This window comes from Podarcis vaucheri, assembly GCF_965113315.1.
Source record: "Podarcis vaucheri genome assembly, chromosome: 11".
In the NCBI taxonomy this organism is placed as follows: domain Eukaryota; kingdom Metazoa; phylum Chordata; class Lepidosauria; order Squamata; family Lacertidae; genus Podarcis; species Podarcis vaucheri.
The window spans coordinates 14,888,693-14,908,798 of NC_138749.1; the positions used below are offsets into that span (position 1 = coordinate 14,888,693).

Consider the following 20,106-nt stretch of genomic DNA (forward strand, 5'->3'; position numbering starts at 1 on the left):
AATATGAGAGACAATATAAACAGACAGACAGCACAGGCACCACGATATATAGGAGAGCTCAAAAGCCTGATTAGAAAGAAAAGTTTCATCTGTGCTCTTAAGTGTAAGCAGTGAAGGAGCCAGATCTCCCAGGAGTACTGAGTTCCAGATTCAGGGGGCCACCACAGAAACAGCCCTGCTGTGCATTGCAACCTCATATATTTCTGAAGGGACAGCAGTATCATACTATTGTAGAATTGGGAAGGGACCCTGAGGATCATCTAGTCCAGGGGTGGCCAGCTCCCAAGAGACTGTGATCTACTCACAGAGTTAAAAACTGGCAGTGATCTACCCCCTTTTGGGGGGTTCAGGTCAAAGATGTTGAGCTTGTTTTATGGAGGAGGAAAGCCCCATTTTGGGGGGGTGCAGGGCAAAAACGTTGAGCTTTTTTTAGGGGAGTCAAAGTTGTTGCGCTACTTTGGGGGGAGCCAGTGATCTACCACAGACGTCCAGTGATCTACCGGTAGGTCACGATCTACCTGTTGGACGTTCCTGATCTAGTCTAACTCCCTGCAGTGCAGGAATATGCAGCTGTCCCATACGGGGATCGAACCGACAACCTTGGCATTATCATGTTCTAACCAACTGAGTTAAGCTGAACCTGCAGAAGATCTAAATTCTGGAGCAGGGTAATATGGAGAAAGGCGGCTCTTCAGATAACCTCTTTCTGAGCCAAACCAGCACTTTCCATTGTTATTGAAAGTAACTGTGCAGCCAATGCACTTGAAACAAAAGGGAGAGATGTAATATGAGCCCTGTACCAGATATTCACAGTCCCCTTAGGATCATTGGAGAGAGAGAGAGAGAGAGAGAGAGAGCTGAATCAGCATAGCAATGACACTGTACCAGGCGACCTCTTGTAGAGGTTTCATGCAGGTGTTAAAAAGCATAGGAGACAAAATTCAGGAACCGCCTACAAGCCATGGCATCAAACAAATGTTTCTCAGTATCACCACCTGGCTATATGCCTGGAACTGAGATGCCACCAGCTGTTTACTCTGCCCCCCTAAAAGGCATATTCGAGCTTGGTCAATCATTACCTAACACTTTGGGACCAACAAGTGCTTCCTTAGGAAGTAGTCTTAGCTTTTATTCTTGAGGTTTGACGGCATCATGTCTTGCTGAAAAGAGGCATTAGCCACAACAGTAGCTCAGTCAGCCCCTCTCTGGCAGCTTTTATTACCAGGCTGGGCAGATGTCTAAAGTGCATTGTCTAAGAACCATATCAACACCCTCAGGTTGCACAAACTGAAAATTATCTATCTGAAGCAGGTGCTTAAGTCACTAAACAGAAGACATAACGCAAGCATCTTAAGCTGGAATGAATATGAGCAATTTTATCAGCATAGTGTATTTCAAGTAAGTTGGAACATGACTAAGTTAGGTCCATTAATTTAATACATAGTTGAATACCTTCTTCTTCGGCGATCACTCATAATTGAGTAATATTGTTACTCCGCAAGTGACTGTGGAGGCCAATTCTTACAGTCCGCAAGTGACTGTGGAGGCCAATTCTGGATCCACACGTCCTTCCACTGTGGGGACATAGGTTTCCGGGTGGGAGTTGATCATGGTGCCAAGCGTGCCTTCCTCTTAGCATGTTTCTCCCTTGCGTCCTGAGTTTGAGCGTGTTCAAAGTCCATGACACCTTTGGTAAAGGCTGTTCTCCAACTGGAGCATTCGCAGGCCAGTGTTTCCCAATTGTCGGTGTTTATACTACATTTTTTATGATTTGCCCTGAGATAGTCTTTAAACCTCTTTTGTTGACCACCAGCATTACGCTTTCCATTTTTAAGTTCGGAATAGAGTGGTTGCTTTGGAAGACAATAATCAGGTTGAATAATAATCGGTTGGTTGAATACCACCCAGTTCTTGTCTTGGCTGCTTGAGTGTAGTGGAGAATTTATGGTTTTAATTTTAGTGCTTAACCCTTTCTTGATAATTTAGGGCAGGCAGATTAAAAATCAAAGTATAAAGTAAAGTTCTGTGGAACAAGCACCAGTTGCCACCCTCTGAAATAAAGCCCCCAACATGAATCAAAGTATTAAAGTGGCCACCTGCCTTCGAAGGATGCTTGCAAGAAGTGAATTCCATTATCATGGAGCATCCAATGACTATTTCTTTTTCTACTTATTTCTGTATGACTTGCATGGTTCTCTCCACCTCCATTTTATCCTCACAACAATCCTGTCTGGCCACCCAGTGTGCTTTATAGCTGCCCCTTGGTCTTCCAGGTCCTAGTCCAAGGCTCTAACCAGTACACAGAACTGATTCATGCTTGCTTTGACATGAGAGACAGAAAAATAGAATTGGCTCTTTGTCATTTATGAGACGGTTCGGAGGGTGGCAACATGAGAATGGGCCTTTTCTGTGGTGGCTCTCCATCTGTGAAATGTTCTCCCCAAAGAGGATTGCCATCATTACATGTCTTTAGGCACCAGGCAGAAACATTTCTTATTACCCGGGCCTTTGGCTATTAAATAATCTATGTTAAATGTTAAATCTATGACCTGTTAAATGCGGGGAGGGCACTGTTGCTATGATCATTTAATTATAATTATTGTGTATTATTGTGCTCTGTATTATGTTTTTATTACTATGCTGTGTAAATTATGTTCTTAGTGTTGTACACTGCCCTAGGATCTTTGGATAAATGGTGGTATCTAAAACAACAACAACTAGTAGTAGTAGTAGTAGTAGCAGCAGCAGCAGCAGCAGTTCCCTTTTGTGGAAGGAGGTTAAAGGTTAGACTGTTCCACCTTGGAATATGTCAAGGCATTGTGAATAAAAACTAGCAGATTCAACTGCATAATACAACTGTCAAATACAATGTGATGTATTAAGAATTGGCCATAAAGAATAAGCTATACATGCATACACTGTTAGGGGGAGAAAGTGATAAGCACAGTCCGCCACCATTTAGTGTTTTGTGCTGCCATGGCAACCAGTGGTATTTAAATGAACATTGGCAGATCTCTGTGGTTATACATTCTCTCCCTTTGAAATAGAAACTCCCCTGTCCGCATCCCTCTTGGTTACACCCTGTTTCTAAAGCACAGCGTATGCCGAATATGCCACGTAAACTGTACGAAATTAGTTAAGTGATTGTGTGACTTAGAAAGCAGGATACAGAGAGAGAGCTGGAAGGTTTTTCTTTCTTGTTTTCGCTTCACACTAATGCATTACAAGTGGAACCTATAGAATTGTGGGTGTGGTCCTTATGGAGCCCCTAGTGCTGAGGAAGGGCTTGAGTAATCTGTTCTATGAAGCTCCTGCAAAGCTAATTCTGCCCAAGAGCAAGCTATGGTAATCCTGTACCCAGTTGGCAAACACCCGTTTGCAATGCCATGGTGTTCAGAGTGTCACTAATACCTTCCTCGTGTGGTGTGTATGTGAGTGTTTGTTGTTTAAATATGTGTGGGATCAGTGTTGTGAATCTACATGGATGCCAGTTTCAAGATGGCGGAGCTTGTGTATGTTATTATAACATGTCAGTTGTGCTCCACTTTTGGGGTCTATTTGCACTTGAGATGTTTCTAGTTTGCACGTTGCTCACTTAATACTCTTCTATGATTGCAATATTTCACCATACATGCAATGTTGTTGCAATCCTACTTATTGTACGATGAGGGATTGTGTAATATGGACATGCTTCTTTTGGGTCCTCACCATGTCTCTCCCTCCACCCACTTATGAACCATACAGAGCCACTGCATATCAGTTGCCTGGAAGCACAGGCGTGGAGAGTGTTGCGCTAAGGTGCTGCTTGTGAGCATCCCATGAGCATCTGGTTACAAAGACCTTCCCATGTGCACTCCGAGAACAGAGCGCTGGGCTACATGGGCCTTTGGTATGATCCTGCGGCTTGCCCAAAAGACTACCTGTCCCTACGTAGACCTGATAGATTGATGAGATGTTGTCAGCAGCACCACATGTTATAGACCCATTATATAGTGATTATTTCTTTTTTTTAACGTGGCATTTTCTGCTGTTGCTCCATTCTTTGGACAGGTCTTCTCCCTACTGTACTGGAAGCACCATCAATTGCTTGCTTGAGAGGTCTTTTAAAGACCCATATCCCTCCCCTCACTGCCCTGATGTTCTGTGATTATTAAGCTGAGCCCTTTTTGTATAATACGACAATTTGTTTCATTTTGTCCTTTTACAACTGTTCTAATATTTTTACTGTACAGTGGTACCTCGGGTTACATACGCTTCAGGTTACATACGCTTCAGGTTACAGACTCCGCTAACCCAGAAATATTACCTTGGGTTAAGAACTTTGCTTCAGGATAAGAACAGCGGCAGCGCGGCAGCAGTGGGAGGCCCCATTAGCTAAAGTGGTGCTTCAGGTTAAGAACAGTTTCAGGTTAAGAACGGATCTCCGGAACGAATTAAGTACTTAACCTGAGGTACCACTTTATATTTTTATGGTGTTTTTAGTTTTGTACACACCGCCATGCCCTGTTTGTTAGCTGTCAAAAGAGGTGGGTTTTAGGTTTGGGGGTTTAAAAAAGTGGTTCATATCCAAAGGTTTCCTTTCTTTGGCAGAAAATTCCTTCCACTGGAAGAAGGGAACCTTTGGATCAAACCAAGCTTCCCTCTGTGTTGTACCGGCTCAGTGACTCATAAAATCTACAGTCACATGTCTAATGTTACTCACCATTTTGCATTAGGCTAATCCTGTGAACCATTGGTTATCAGTGGCATCTCTATGCCACCATGGCCAGGTTAGCACTTAAACACAAGTCATGGTTTGTTTATCAAACCAACCATAGGTTTCTCCACAGACAGGGCTATTCCCTAGGGAGGGTGGGGCCTGGTGCAAATCATACTCCCTGCATCCCCCTGTTGAGTTTCTCTACCCACTACCTCTGCTCACAATTTATCTTTTGTCTTTGTTTTACCTCTCAGCTCAGCTTGCATTTTGATTTTGCTGCTACTTTAGGAAGGCAGTGCTGGTAGACTTTTAAATGTGCACACACACCAGGGATGGCCCTGCCCACAAATGATCCAACTATGGCTTATTTCCCAAGAGTTCGGTTTCTTTTCCAGCTACTTTTGTGTCTTTGTATCTTGGTAAAACATCTGGGGTGAAGTGGGGAGACCATCCATATTTGAGATCCATCTTGCATCTCACACAAAGCCATAGTTAAACTAAAGTTTGTAAACTGACTACAAACCAAAGTTTCGGATCATGTAGTTAGGAAACCATTGTTACGCTGCTGAACGGGTTTCACGCAGAACCCTAAGCCGGGGACTCCCAGTGTGGTTCTTTGGGCAATGTGGCACCCACAGATAACCCCCTTAGTGTCTGCTAGGCCCTGCCGCGTTTGTATTTTCAAAAATTGAGAGGGTTTGACTTTTCTTAAAAAGGTAAAGGGACCCCTGACCATTAGAGGGGTTGTTTTATGAGGGGTGTCTCCTCTTGTTGTCTGTGTTTTATTCCTTTATGGAAGGGAGTGAAGGTGTTTGGGTGGGTGTGATCATCATCAATTTTTGTTCCATAAGATGGGTATTTTTTGTTGCCTTGACAGTTTCTTCATTTTTCCAGATGTGCCCCCAGACTAAGCTCAATTACAGTTGACGTAATGTTATTTTAATATGCAAATAGTCTTGGAGAATTTTTTATATGGAAGGCGACATATAAATGTTCAAAATAAATTACTATTGAGCCATGGCTTTGCATTATGTGAAAACCAGACCTCTAGTGTGTTTAAATTCATATTCATATTTCTCTCTTTTTTTTAATTCCCCTATATATTGCTTGTCTGTGGGCATATTTTACCTAGCAGCGCTCTCTCTTCCCTTCACGAGGCTTGCCTCATACTTTGTAGAACTGTGGTTTTAGACAGCTGTTTCAATATTTACTGAACGATGCGCTGCAAAATTGCAAACGGTTGAAGCTTCAGAATTACGCAGGAAGGAAAATCCAGCATTGTGTCTGCACTTGTTACATATTCAGAACTCACCTGAATAATAATAGGCTCAAGGAATACCAAGTGGCTGTGAGCCCTGCCTCCTAATCCTTCAGGAAGTTGCGCTGCTGATTCTGTCATCTGTAATCGTGCTGTTTTCCAACTCTTTCAAAGCACATTCCAGCAGAAAGGATCTAAATACCTCACAAGTTCCCACTTCCCAAAGCCTTGTTAATTATATCTGTGCAATTATTCCTGCTAAGCCTCCTGTTGCTACTGTTATTTGCCACTGTTATTCTGTGATGTTGGTGGCTTTGTGGGATAAAATTGTGCTGTGCAACATTTCTTATCTGTGTTGGGTATTGCCTCTTTTACCATTTTCTTTTTATAGAAGCATTCTTAAAAGTGCTGTTAAAATACCTCTGTAGGCACACCTTTGTTTTGGCATAGCATCCTGTTTAAACCTTTTGTAATATAATTTTTCTTTCAAAAGGATTTAATGAATCATTTTCAGACATTACATGGAAACAGAAAGAAATGAGGCGTGGAAGGTTTTTTCATTTTTTATAACAGAAAGGCAACTGAATGTAATGTTTACATGATCTTTGTTATTTTGTGGCATTTAATTTTTTTTAGCAACCAGATCTTTGGGGGGGAAATTGTGGGGAAAATATATTTTCAGTTTCTGTAAGACATTCCATTTTTAGTTTCTGATATTGCTCTATCTCTTATTGATTTCCTGGCAAATCATGGCTATCTAATTTTACCTGCCTTCTCATTGATTTCCAATAAGAATCTGGTCTCTTCATAAAGAATCAGGATAAGTTGCAACTCGGTTTCAAAATGATTGCAATTTAAAATAGTTTGTTACTCTTATACTTTTCAATAAAATAGTAATCATGTTTCAAAATGTAAAATCCAGAATACTGGTTTTATTGAAGTTTTACCAATGCCCAGTGAGGTTTGATACTCCAGAATGAATTGCTTTTATTGATCAGGTGTTTTTTTTTTTTTTGTAATCTAGCATATCTTTAAAAGCAGGAGTCATTTGGAAAAATATTTTCATATGTACTTTGATTTTTGTCTCATTGTAAGCTAGCCATCAGCATCTAGCAAGGTAACTGATGAGCTTGAAATATTTAATTTTTAGGAGGGTTGAATATTTTTTAAATTGCCATTATTTTATTATACTGTTTTTACCAGTGCCTGTGCATCAGCAAGCAAAGCAACAAATAATGGAGCAGGCTTGTGGATCTGAACATGTCCTGTTTCACTGCATAAATGAAATTTTAATTCATTGCAATTAGCTCAGTTCAGAGGCAAAAATATGAGTCACTCTCTCATAATGAAGATTAAGACAATTTTTGAGTTTAAGGCTATAATCAAATTCTTTATTCTCTTCTTGCATAAATGTTAAGTTCATGTCCTTATATTTCACAAAGCTTCACATATATTTAAGGTGTATATACTGGCACAGATAACCTGTGTTGCATTTTTTTTTAATCTGAGGACTTTTTTCTACGTTGCAAACCAAACATTTCACTGTATTGGAGAACGGGAAACCTAAAATGGTTGAAGGCAACTATTTCCCTAACATACAGCAAGAGCAGTGAGGAATAGTTCAGGACAAAATGGATTCTCTGCAGTTTTGTATGGAGCTGATAGATGATCCCTTTAATCAACCAGAGCTGGATTTTTTTTTTCATACTGCCTCTTCCCCCCCACCCCACCTTCCTGCAGTGTGTCATAGTAATTAATTTAATCCTGTTAGCATATTATAAAGAAGATATTCAATAATCAAATCTGTTTTATATTTATACTAGTATGAATGAACACTTCCCTTACAAATCAGCAACTAACACTGCAAAATCTCAGCAGTTTTTAATAGGCATTAATACAGTAACAAGAATTATAGAAAGCTATATAAATTCCCTATTACCCAGCCGTCTGATGCTGTTGTACAGATTTAGGCACATTTAAATCTACAGTAGCTAGCTGTGATATTGTATATGACCACCAAGTAGTCAGGTTATGTTTCTTTTCAAAAGTGAATACTCTATCACTTATGCACAGCCTGACTTCTATAAAATTATTAGGTACGTCTCCAGAAAATGAATAAGAAGCCTGCTGTCTGCATTGGCTGTAGTGGTGTCAATAACATTTATATGTTGGTCGAGTTCACTGCATCATGCGAAGACTGGATCCCGCAATCGCAATATATTGAAATTAGGAACGGAAGCATGCTTAGATTATTTTTGCGTGTGAATTACAATGAATTTCCGGAGGTGTAGAAGTGTGCTCCCACGGCAAGGAACATGACACAGGTGACTGCCATTACAGCAGTGCGGATAAATGTTAATTAATTATGAAAATGTTGCTCCTGTCACCAAAGATGAATGAAAAACCCCGACCAGGAAAGGTTTGAAAAACAACAACCACCCTCCAACTCCATAAGGCAGGATGCGAAATGGAAAAGCCATAGACGTACTTGCAGTTTTATAACTTGACAAGAATGTCTGTGAGCAAAAAAATAAAAATAAAGGAAGGAGGGAAGGGAAAAGAAAAAGGAAAAAGCTTGCTGGCTCTTTTAACCCTTCCATGTAATGACAGCAATTTGAAGGAACTTGAAAGCAATAAGCAAGGAGCATTGTTCACTAGGCTCTCTTGTTCCACTTTGTGCCTTAGCATGTCAGTACATTGTTAAAGTTAAGTGTATCCACATCCCTACGAGCTAATGAATACTTGGTAGTCTATACTAATACTTTAGTGGATGCTGAACAAGTTTAGATGTTAAGCTTTTTAGGAAGAATGAATGATGGCTAATGATTATTTAATGACAGATCTCTGGACTGAAAGGCACTTAGCACTCAAAGTGTGCTGCAAAGCCTATTTCTCAGAGCTTCAGACAGGTTTATTTGGTCTCACCTTGAAGAGAACAGTGCTGTATTGATTTCATTGGTGTGGATTTAAACACGCCATTGGCTTAGAATAGCACCAACTATGCAGCAGAAAATCAGCACCTTAATCCTTGCGATTACTCGTAAGCTACTATGAAAACATTTGGTTCCAGCTGCTTGAAAAATGGAAGCAAATTTTTAGCTTTGAATGTTGAACTTTGTTTAAAGCAAGGCAGTGCTGTGTTGTGTGCTGTGATTAAAAGGAAGAGATGAGGTCAACTGTTCTTTGACTGCATCCAAGAGCAAATGGTTTTAATCCCACATTTGTCTGTTGCATAGTCTGCTCTATCCCAAGATCTCTGAGCGAATTACACAAATATTTAAAATTTCATATTAAAGGGGAAAGTAAAAACATTACAATCCTTTCTACCATATATGGTAACTTAATAAATATTTAGCGCAGCCTTTGAGTCTACATTTCCTACTAAACTGTAACCCTGCAGATGTGCATATTCTCCCCCTGTTTGCTGTTGTTTCCCCTATAGACTGTAAATTCCTTGGGGACTTGTCAGTTTGTTGCTTCATAAAAGCTCCCGCATCTTTAGTGCTATAAGAATAATACATATATAATTTATGGTATTTTTCTTAATTAAGTATTCTGTGTGAATTGTATTAAAATTAGCTACCAATTTCTTGTTAGCCCCTTCTAGCTATTGACTTCAATGCTCACATGGAATCTATGCGAACATTGCAACTCCTGATGTGGGAGGTTCATTATGCCCAGTTGGAAGTCGACAGCTTTTGTAGTCAAGGCTTAGGAACAGGACAAGACGTGCCCAGCGAAACTTTTTAGGGGCCAAGAAGGTAGAGAATGAATAATATTTTTAAGCCCCATAAAATTTGAGAGCAGAAGTCTGCTTGCTGTCAGCTCAGCTTAAAGTTTGTATATAAATTTTAAAAACTGATGGTGATCAGACACGATGCTAATCATAATCCTCCAGTAAAGGGTGAACTCCAGCAAACTTCATTGAATGCAGTAAGACATTTAGTTCATATCTAGGAAAAGGAAAAATCTGGTCCTAAACCTCCACTGCCTTGTGGGACATCTTCAAGAGAAGAAGGCATCAAGAAGTAAACCCTACACAAATCTGGAGTAGAGTCCTTAGGACGGTTGGATGGCACCTTGTAGGCCTCCTTCCAGCAACTCAGCTGGTGATAAATGTATTGCTCTGCTTTCCTTTTGACCATTTCAGCACGGCCAAGAGCCCAGGACCTCCATTTCCAGGCTTGCACACTAGGGAGGTCACTTAAGTGCTGCTAACTTCACCCTCAGAGGTGACTTCACCCTCAGAGGTGCACTCCATTGTCTCTTGAGACAGATGGATGCCAACAACGACAAGATGATGATAATAATACTCATCTATCTTATAAGGTTGTTGTAAGGAGTGTGTACATTCACATGTGCTGGATAAACGTTAAGGTAGTACAGTGGTACCTCGGGTTAAGTACTTAATTCGCTCTGGAAGTCCGTTCTTAATCTGAAACTGTTCTTAACCTGAAGCACCACTTTAGCTAATGGGACCTCCTGCTGCTGCTGCGCGGCCGCCGCGCGATTTCTGTTCTTATCCTGAAGCAAAGTTCTTAACCTGAGGTACTATTTCTTGGTTAGCGGAGTCTGTAACCTGAAGCGTATGTAAGCCGAGGTACCACTGTATTATTCTTTTTACCAAATCATTTCCCTTAAATTGCTTGTTGCTCTACTTCTTTCATTTCGTTTTAATTGCTGCTTTTCTCTTATGCCGTGGTGCTCTTACTTTGCTTTGTGAGCCACCCTAGAAGTTCTGTCTTGGATCAGAACTCATGGGATTTCATATTTTAAATAAATGGAAGTTCGTTACTACTCAATGTCTTCACAGTCTGAACTGCATAACAGTCTTCACTGTGTTCAACATTTGATGCGCTGTGTCAGTTCTTTCAGCTCATGTGGAAATTCTTGAACAAATATAATATGTTAAGGCAGTTAATATCAACAGAAGAGATTTTGTGGGTGGAATACGGGATATGCAGCAAAGCAGAAATGTTTGTGCCACAGAGAGAGAGAGAGAGAGAGAGAGAGAGAGAGAGAGAGATATGCAGGGAAAGAGAGGCATAGTTGCAATCAATGTTTTGCACATCCTGAGGTGCATCTGAAATTTTTATAAGTACTGTTTGGTGCTCTTCATTCAAGGCACATATAGCTGATGGCCAAGTGTAGTTCTGCCTCAAAAGTGGCACAACAGGAATTTTAACACCTCACAGATGACAACACGGTAAACTTCCAATAGCTCAGGTCAGTAGATGGTGCCACATCTACATGAATTATTAAAGGGCAAATAGCAATGCCTGAATATTACAGTTAATGTACCGCATCACTGACAACACCTTTTCTGCATTTAACGCCTCGTCTGATGCTTCCTAGTATCAAGGAAGGATCGAGACTGAAGAAGGATTTTTTTCTGAAGGACCGAAACTTACATTGACCCCAATTTACAGAAATATGGGGTCCAGCAGAAAGTCCATCCAATTTTGCAAGGAATAGGAAGAAACCAAATAAATTAACTAGGATTAAAACGTGGAGAGAATATTCAGAGTGTTCCCAGCTTGGTTGACTGTTAAGAACCATCACTTAAAACCACCAAATAGCAAGAAGAAAACGCTGAAACAGTAAAGCATAGCAAGCAATGGTAGCTGCATGAAGCCAAAGCCAGGAGAGTAAAAAGACAAAACACTAGTCAACTGGGCAAATGGTCTTTACGCCAGAACTTAAGTGGTGCCAAATGAGCCTCTCTAGGAAGGGCTTTCCATTGCTCAGCACACTTTGTAGGCAGCCCTATATATGAGGCATTCCCAGTATACACACACACACACACACACACACACACACACACACTCCCAGTAGTGAGAGCTGGACCATAAAGAAGGCTGATCGCCAAAGAATTGATGCTTTTGAATTATAGTGCTGGAGGAGACTCTTGAGAGTCCCGTGGACTGAAAGAAGATCAAACCTCTCCATTCTGAAGGAAATCAGCCCTGAGTGCTCACAGGAAGGACAGGTCCCAAAGCTGAGGCTCCAATACTTTGGCCACCTCATGAGAAGAGAAGACTCCCTGGAAAAGACCCTGATGTTAGCAAAGATGGAGGGCACAAGGAGAAGGGGACGACAGAGGACGAGATGGTTGGACAGTGTTCTCGAAGCTACCAGCATGAGTTTGACCAAACTGCGGGAGGCAGTGGAAGACAGGAGTGCCTGGCGTGCTCTGGTCCATGGGGTCACGAAGAGTCGGACACAACTAAACGACTAAAGAACAACAACAATATATGAGGCATTACAGTAGTCCAAACAAGATGTTATCAGAGCATGAATAATATGGCCGGTCTATCTCTTAAAGCAGGCACGTCCAAAGTCCATTTCGGGGGCCTAATCTGGCCTGCCAGTCAGTTCAATCCGGCCCCAGTGGCAGTTTATTTTTGGGGTAAAACAGCTTCAATCCTAAAAAAAAAGGTCAACAACTTTGGTTGGCCCTTTGGTCGGCCTTCATGGTCCTTCACTTCATCAAATCTGGCCCTTTTTGAAAAAAGTTTGGACACCACTATAAGGGTTGCAGTTGTGCCAGGGGTTATGAAAGGATCAGAGGATCAGTAAATTCTGTGGGCTGAAACCAAAGAACTCACCTGCTCAGAATTCCAAGACACATTTCTATAATAATAAATTGGTATGGCATTTACCCCTCCAAGTTTTTAATACCTAATACAATAAAAGAATACCATCATGTGCCTAATAGCAGATATAAAGTATCTGGGGGTAGTCCATCTCCCATAAAATAGCCTTTAGCCTTAATTCAAATCCATTGATTCCTGTTCCAGTTAAACCTGTAGAACTTAATATGTCTTTTAATCCTTTTATTGTAAGATAGGATAAAATTAATTTTACACTAGGACTGTGCAAAGCCAATTAACATGATCTTTAGAGTTATTTAGTAAAGTGCTTCAAACTGCTAAATTTATCCTGACCTCTTGGTTGCACTCCCTGACTGCTTTTTAAATGAAGTAATCAATATCTTGCAACCTTTTAAACAGCTTAAACTTTTTTTCAGATATTTTTTTACCTATATTTTATTTAAACAGATTAGGGATGAAAAATATACAGCTACAGTTGTCGACCATTTCCTGTAGGGCTGTTGTCTTTTTGGTTTTGGTACTCGGTCAGTGTGCTTGGAAACCTTTGTAAATGTGGAGTCAAAATGTCCGTTTGGCAAATAATGAAGAAATCTGTCACTTCCATTTACTTAGTGCATAGAAAGTGTGCTATCTCTACAGCTTAAATGCAGAAACCTTCCTTCTTCCCCAGCGTAGCTTCTTTCCCCCCCACATAGGGCTATTTGAGGTTATTAATTTTCTCACCGTGATAGGGTGATCAACCGTCCTGTCAAGAAAATGGATCTCTGTGTCACCCTTTAGCATGATTAAATGGAGGCACATCGCTGTGAGAAAATACCAAATTTTCACGAGACAAATGAAACTTGTAGCGAGGACAACTTTTATAGACATTATTTCATTTTAAAATCTCCCATTTGGCTGTCAGTTTATTTGTTGGGAAGGGTTGCCATTAATTGCATGTTCCTCCTAATAACTCAAAAGACAGTAAAGGGGGGGGGACACACCAGTTTCACACCTAAATCTCTTACACAGAACAAAATGTCAGCTAGTGTCCTCTAGTGAACATAGCTCGGTTTACGTAAACTGAGTTGCTAATCAGCTCCCCAAAACTTCACTTCCACTGCTCTTTCTGGCACTAAAACACCTGCAGCTTTTAAGCCTGGCTGCAGAACATGGAAATCTCTTGAAAAGGGGTCAGGAGTCTCAAAGTGCTTTCAGACGGGCGCTTCTTGTGAAAGAAACGCATCCGTAGAGCAGAACTGGAAAAGGCAGTCAACACGTTGATATGTTTTCCCCTTGCTTCTTGAGGTTGTAACATAGGGTTGGCTTGCTAAACCTGGACTTGCCAGAAAAAAGCATTTGGCCCTAAATGAATCCCGATAAAACGAAGGGTTAACTTGAGCTTGCTTTAATCAAACAAAAGGAAGAGCCAACGAGGGGGCTCCTCTCTCTCCCTTTTTGTTTTCCGAGGGGGGAGTTTGCCAAGTGCCCCTGTTGTTTAATTTCCTACTGGAAGCAGCACATGTGTGGGGCTTTCTCTCCCCCACCCCAGTTCTTTTCTTTAAACAGTGACCATTGCAGAGGCTGAGTGGTTGGGGTCAATGCCTTGCCTATTGATCAGTATCCCTGCAGTCCCCCAGCTCCAGCATCTGCTTCATTGGCTTCTTTCAGTGCTTGCTTCAGTACATTAGAATAGAAATCCATAACCAGAGCTGTGCTCATCCGAGCAGGGGAAGAAACTAAATTAAATGGTATAAAACAATCTTGGATCAGGAGTTTGTGCCAATTCATCTTGATCTAAGATGTCACACCGGGCTCTCTGTCTGAGCACCTGGGCTAGAGGCAGCCATAGTGAAAATAGATGGAGCTGCGATCATTCATTTGTCAGCTAAGGAGCTCGGCAGCGGTTAGCAATTCCCTTCTGCAGAGGTCAGCTGACAGAACAATCAGTGCAACTGCAGAATGGAGCTTTCCTTTGAACTATTGTTATGGAGCATGCTTCTTGGGGTGGGGTGGGGGCTGGAGGCGAGGGGAGCGTGGTGGTTTCCTTCCAGATCATTGTGCTCTGAGTGAAGCGAATTAAAAAATGGATCTGCCTAGGCAGACCCCGGTTGCGGTTTGTGTTGCGTTTAACGGTAGTCATTATATATACAAATTGCAGGTGATTAAAATGGTTACGTATCACTTAGCGTAGAGTCCATTTTCATCTTTCTTTTTCCATACAAGGTGACTATTGATTTTTATTTTTTTAAAAGCTCCTCTCCTTCTCATTGTTAAAGATCACCCCCACCCACTCCTTTGGGTGTAAAACTATCAGAACTAGAGCTGAACTGGGAATCGGTTTTCTTAACAGAGGTTCCAGTGCTCTTTTTCCCTTTTCTTTTAAAAGAGAGAGAGAGAATTCATTTGCTGCAGTTTGGGCATACCGTAGCAGAGCGTTTTTTATTATTAATTCTCACTTTGTTAATCTCCAGACCTTGTAATTCTGTCCGTGAGTACCAAGTGGTCTCCTCTGATTTCTCTCAGAAGAGATATAACATCACAGTTGTAGCAGGGAAGGGTGAGATTTCTAGTACATTGGCTATAATATACAGAAGTCTGTTTCCTGGTATATTGAAGAAGTTATAGCTATACCTCAAAATGCAGTTGAAGTCATGGGTGATATACGAGCCATAGTCACGAGTAGACCCATTAATATCAGTGGACTTGTCCATTAATTTCAGTGAGTCTCTTCTGAGCATGACTTAAATAGGTAACATCCAGTGTCCTTAAATTTTGTAAATGCAGCCCTGCATGCTTATAAATATTTCTTATTTCTTTAAGTCATCTCCCATCCTTCTCTTTAGCTGAAAAGGCTCCCAAAGCAGCTTACAAAAACCAGTACAGTCCCTGCCTTCTTCTGGTGTACAGTCTAAATAGAATGAAACAGAAGGAAAAAGTGATGGTGAGGTAGAAGGGGGAAGAACAAGCTTGGACCATCCTTTCTTAAAGTTACAGTTCTTATAAGGACCACCTGGGGTGCAGACAGTTCAGATAGCCTGCTAGTATTGCTGTGTTGTTCATATTCCTTTGCCTACTGCATTCTTGCATTATTTCATCCACTAATGTAAACTGCTTTAGGGTCATCAGCTTTGACTTAAAGTAAGACCCAGAAGCCATGTAAAGTAAGTATTTGAAGGCAGCAAGGGATTGCGTGCTCCAACCCTTCTGTGACCTTGACCCCTAGGCCAATGTAACCTAGAAAGTGAAACTTGATGCAAGGGAGAGGGAACTCTTCCAGTTGGGTAACTGTCTAGCCTTTCTTGTTATAAATGCCCCCCAGTGTTTCTAATGTACTGCCATAACAGAGTGCAGGAAAACATAAATCCATATACTTCATTTGGTGAAACAACTACAGTATTTGGCTTTTAGAAAACATCTTCTAAATGTTTTTAATATTTTGTTGGGAGCCACCCAGAGTGATTGGGGCAATATTATGATGATGATGATGATGATGAATTTATTATATGTACCCTACAATAAAACACAATACATTAAAAAAATCCCTATACTTCAGATGTCTAATAATAATAATAATAATAATAATAATAATAATAATAATAATTTATTTATTTTTTATACCCCACCCATCTGGCTGGGCTTCTAAAAGTCATGTAGTTATTTATCTCCTTGACTCTGATGGGAGGGTGTTCCACAGGGTGGGTACCACTACCAAAAAGGCCCTTTGCCTGGTTCCCTATAAATTCACTTCTCACAGTGAGGAAACCACCAAAAGGCCTTTGGAGCTGGACCTCAGTGTCTCGGCTGAACGATGGAGATGTTCCTTCAGGTATACTGGGCCGAGGCCATTTAGGGCTTTAAAGGTCAGCACCAACACTTTGAACTGTGCCCGGAAACATACTGGGAGCCAATGTAGATCCTTTAGGACCAGTGTTTATATGGTCCTGGCAGCCACTCCCAGGCACCAGTCTAACTGTTGCATTCTGGATTAGGATTCCTGTTAGCATATGAGAGATGTCCACTATCTGTACCTTCCAGAAACAGTTGAAAATATTTTTGTTCCAACAGTCTTTCCCAGGTAGATAAATAAGTCTTTGCCACGAGTTACTATTTTGTATGGTTTCAGTTTTGTTTCAAATGTGTTTTCTGTTTTTAAAAACTGCTTTTAATTGTTTTTATTATACATCGCTTTAAGAAAACTGTTGGAGCACCACCATAGAGAAAGACCTATACCATGTGTTTCATTGGTTGCACAGCAAGTATTAAGAGAACAAGGCAGTGGCTACTATACCACTTTTAAAAAAATGAATAGTAAAAGGAGCCATAAGGCGTGTATTTAAATTCTTTGCACAGTGAAAGGACCACCAGAGTTTCTGGAGTTAGAACAGTTTATCAACCACCTGTCCTAATGCTCTTTGTGTTGTGTTTCAGGTTCTCTGTCTGGATTTCCGCAAATGAAAAAAATAACTATGTCGTACGAAGAGAGGCGAAAGCAAGCTACTGCTATAGTTCTGCTAGGAGTAATTGGAGCAGAGTTTGGAGCAGAAATTGAACCTCCGAAGTTGCTGACCAGGCCGCGCAGCTCTAGCCAAATTCCCGAAGGGTTTGGCTCAACGAGTGGTGGATCCAACTATTCTTTGGCGAGGCATACTTGTAAGTTTCTCTCTGCCCACTCCCCCTTGATGCAAGCTGTACAGTGAAATATGTAGTGCTATTATATTCTGTTATATAGCCCATTTCAGTAACAATGGGAAAGCCTGGCTTCCTGCCATGAGAACCAAGATGCAGAGAGCAACTGGTTCATGCACACTCCACCACCCCTCTCCTCCTCCATGCACCGGAGGACGAAATCCAAAACGGAAGCTTTTGATTTGAAACTATTTCATCCCAAGGAACTTCCAAGGGTTCTGAAGGGTCACAGGTCTAAGACACTGTTTAATGATCATAGCCCCATATATATGTGTGTGCATATCTGGGAGCTGTTGAAAACCACTCTTTGGTACCCAAACACAGGATCTATTCACATGCTCTTAGTACTCTTAGAACTGATCCAAGAAGACCTCTCTAAAATGCCTTAAAAAAAAACAACTAGTTTCCCCCCTAAATTTGTCCCTAGTTTGTCGCCATTAGCTCAGGCAGCCCTGTCTTTTCTGGACTCTCCCTCTCTCCCATGTTTTCATGGAATGCTTTCATGTCCTTTTTTGCAGCGATTTTTTCATGTCCTTTTTCTGCAGCTCTGACTTTGCTCCTTTTATCCTTGGGGGGGGGGGAGCTGGATCAAGAATTTACAATCCCACTTTTTTTTTACTAGTGATGTCTTAATAGCAAAACTGAAGTGTAAAGTTAATTATTCAAAAATGCTTTGGGTGACCATCCAAACCTCTGAGAAGTTACTCATTTTTTTTATTCCCCTAGTTTATGAATATTGTAGGTGATTACCAGAATGGTTCCACAAACCAGTGGCCTTGGATGAATTCCTAAAGGTTACAGTAATACCCTTTCATTGCATTGAATCTAATAAGGCTGAGTGCTCTTGGGTCTCATGTATACTTTCTTTCCAGATATACCTTTGTCTCATGCTTAATTCTTAATGCAGACACCACTTAGCTGAGTTTAAATCCAGCGTTGTGATTCTAATAATCCTTCTGTGTTCTTTGTATGGGCCACACTGTACCCATGACTGCCACACCTCCCTTCTTATCATTGTCAATAAGTGAAGGTGAAAGGTAGGATGGGAACAACTGTTCATAAAGACTATTTCACTGGAAAGTCTTCATTCTGCTTTGTCACCATATTCTGTGCACTCTCACATTCATCCCATGAATTTTAGTATTTTTAAAAAATTTGAAGTGGGAATTTAAATCAGTGCACTTCCTGTTATGATTTTCAAAATATAATATACAACCTGACCTCTTGGAAAAACTTTATTTTACTTTGTTTTATGTTTTGTATCTGAACACCAGTGTATCTTAACGTGCTTTCATTTCAGTATCAGAACCTTTATTTCTAACCATTAGCACCCAAAAAAGGTCTTTTTGGCAGCTTCTCCACTGCTGAAAAAAAGAGGCGGTGGAGATTTAATTCAGAGATTTGCATTTCACTTCCTGCAATTCCATGCTTATTTTCTGGGGCAGGCCTATCATAAGAGCCAAACAGTCTGTTTTGTTGAGGTTTACACACTGCCATCCAGGTTCTTCCTCCACAATGGAAATGCACAAAGAACATCTTGACAGAGTGAGGTTACTTATCATTAATTGTAGTTCTCTGAGAGAACTGAGTGTTGCCTCTCTATAATCACATTTGTTGACCCCTTTGCCTTTTCCCTCGAGTGCTGCTCCCTCATAAGGAGGAGCAGAAGTTCTCCATCTCTCCAACACAACTGCAAATAAATGATACCGCAAGCCCCTTTGGGATTGAAATTATTGGCTGCCCCCTATCTCATGTGAACTTTGGATAATACTTGTAGTAGACCATGTTCATTCTGTAAACGAGTTTCAGCACGCAAACCATAAATACTTGAATGCTTATTCTTATCCCTGAGTACTGCTAAGAATTCAGAAGATGGATTATCATTCTGAACTAGTCTTCATAATCGCTTGACGTTAAAAAAAAAAACTTGTAGTGATTAGGCCCTGTTTGAAGAATTAATTAAAGAAGGATTCCGGTGACCTTTCCTCCCGACCCCACCCCCAAAATCGTGTTGCTTCTCTTTTGCCACGTGAAGGGATCCCTCATACAGTTGGCTTCATCTTGACTTAGTTGTTTGGCAAACCACGAAGACCTATCCTTGGAATGTGCAGTGAAGAAAACGTGGTATCCTTCCCTATGAACAACTGCCATGTGAATTTCAATACTAGGGTTGTCCCAAGTGCTGATTGTGAACATCTAGCCTGAGCGGGTGCATGTAGTAGACACAAAGTCCAGGGACGAAAGGAGACACATCATTGCTCCAGGCCAGGATCCAATAAACAAGGTCTGGTCAAGCAGAGATGAAGTTACAGTAAGGCTAAGTAGATAAAGGAGAAAGTAGGTCCAGATAGGCAAAACAAATGGTGAAAACAGAGGCAGGCTGTGGGGTTACTTCAGCAACCAGGAGACCCAGAATGAATAGTAATATTGGCAGCTAGCCCTGCCCCTGGGGAGTAGAGCCTCTACTCAAAAAGGGTCCCTGCCAGTTTTAGAAGCTTAGCTGAAGTCTTCAGAGCCTGAAGAAGGCAATATGACCTCTTCAGAGAGGTTTTAGCACCACAGACACCTCAGGTGGTGGAATTTCAAGAAGGTGGTAGGTGCTGAATGCTGATTTTGAGGGTACCTTCTCTTGAAGGTTCAAGAAGTCCTCTGTATCATGTCCCCTGGCAACCTCCTCCTCCCAACTTTGCAATTGTCTTTTGATAACTAACACATCACTGGTGGAGGGACTCCACTCCCCTTCTTGTATGGTGCTTAGTGCCCCACCTTTCATCAGGGTAATGTCTCTGCCACCACCTATTTTGTCCTATGGTGACCCCTCTCTCAGCCAGACTGGCCACACTGGGAGATCACTTCAGAACATCTGA

The 20,106-nt window shown here is 41.1% G+C and overlaps 1 protein-coding gene across 5 annotated transcripts in view; it reads left to right on the forward strand.

Annotated features, from left to right (window-relative positions):
• WDR7 (WD repeat domain 7) overlaps window positions 1–20,106 on the forward strand; it is a 228,882-nt gene that overhangs the window by 107,635 nt on the left and 101,141 nt on the right. For all 5 annotated transcript variants that reach the window (XM_082241763.1, XM_082241764.1, XM_082241767.1 and 2 more), the window contains one exon: window positions 16,982–17,203. In XM_082241763.1, the coding sequence (XP_082097889.1) occupies window positions 16,982–17,203 (222 nt within the window). The remainder of the gene's footprint in view (window positions 1–16,981; window positions 17,204–20,106) is intronic.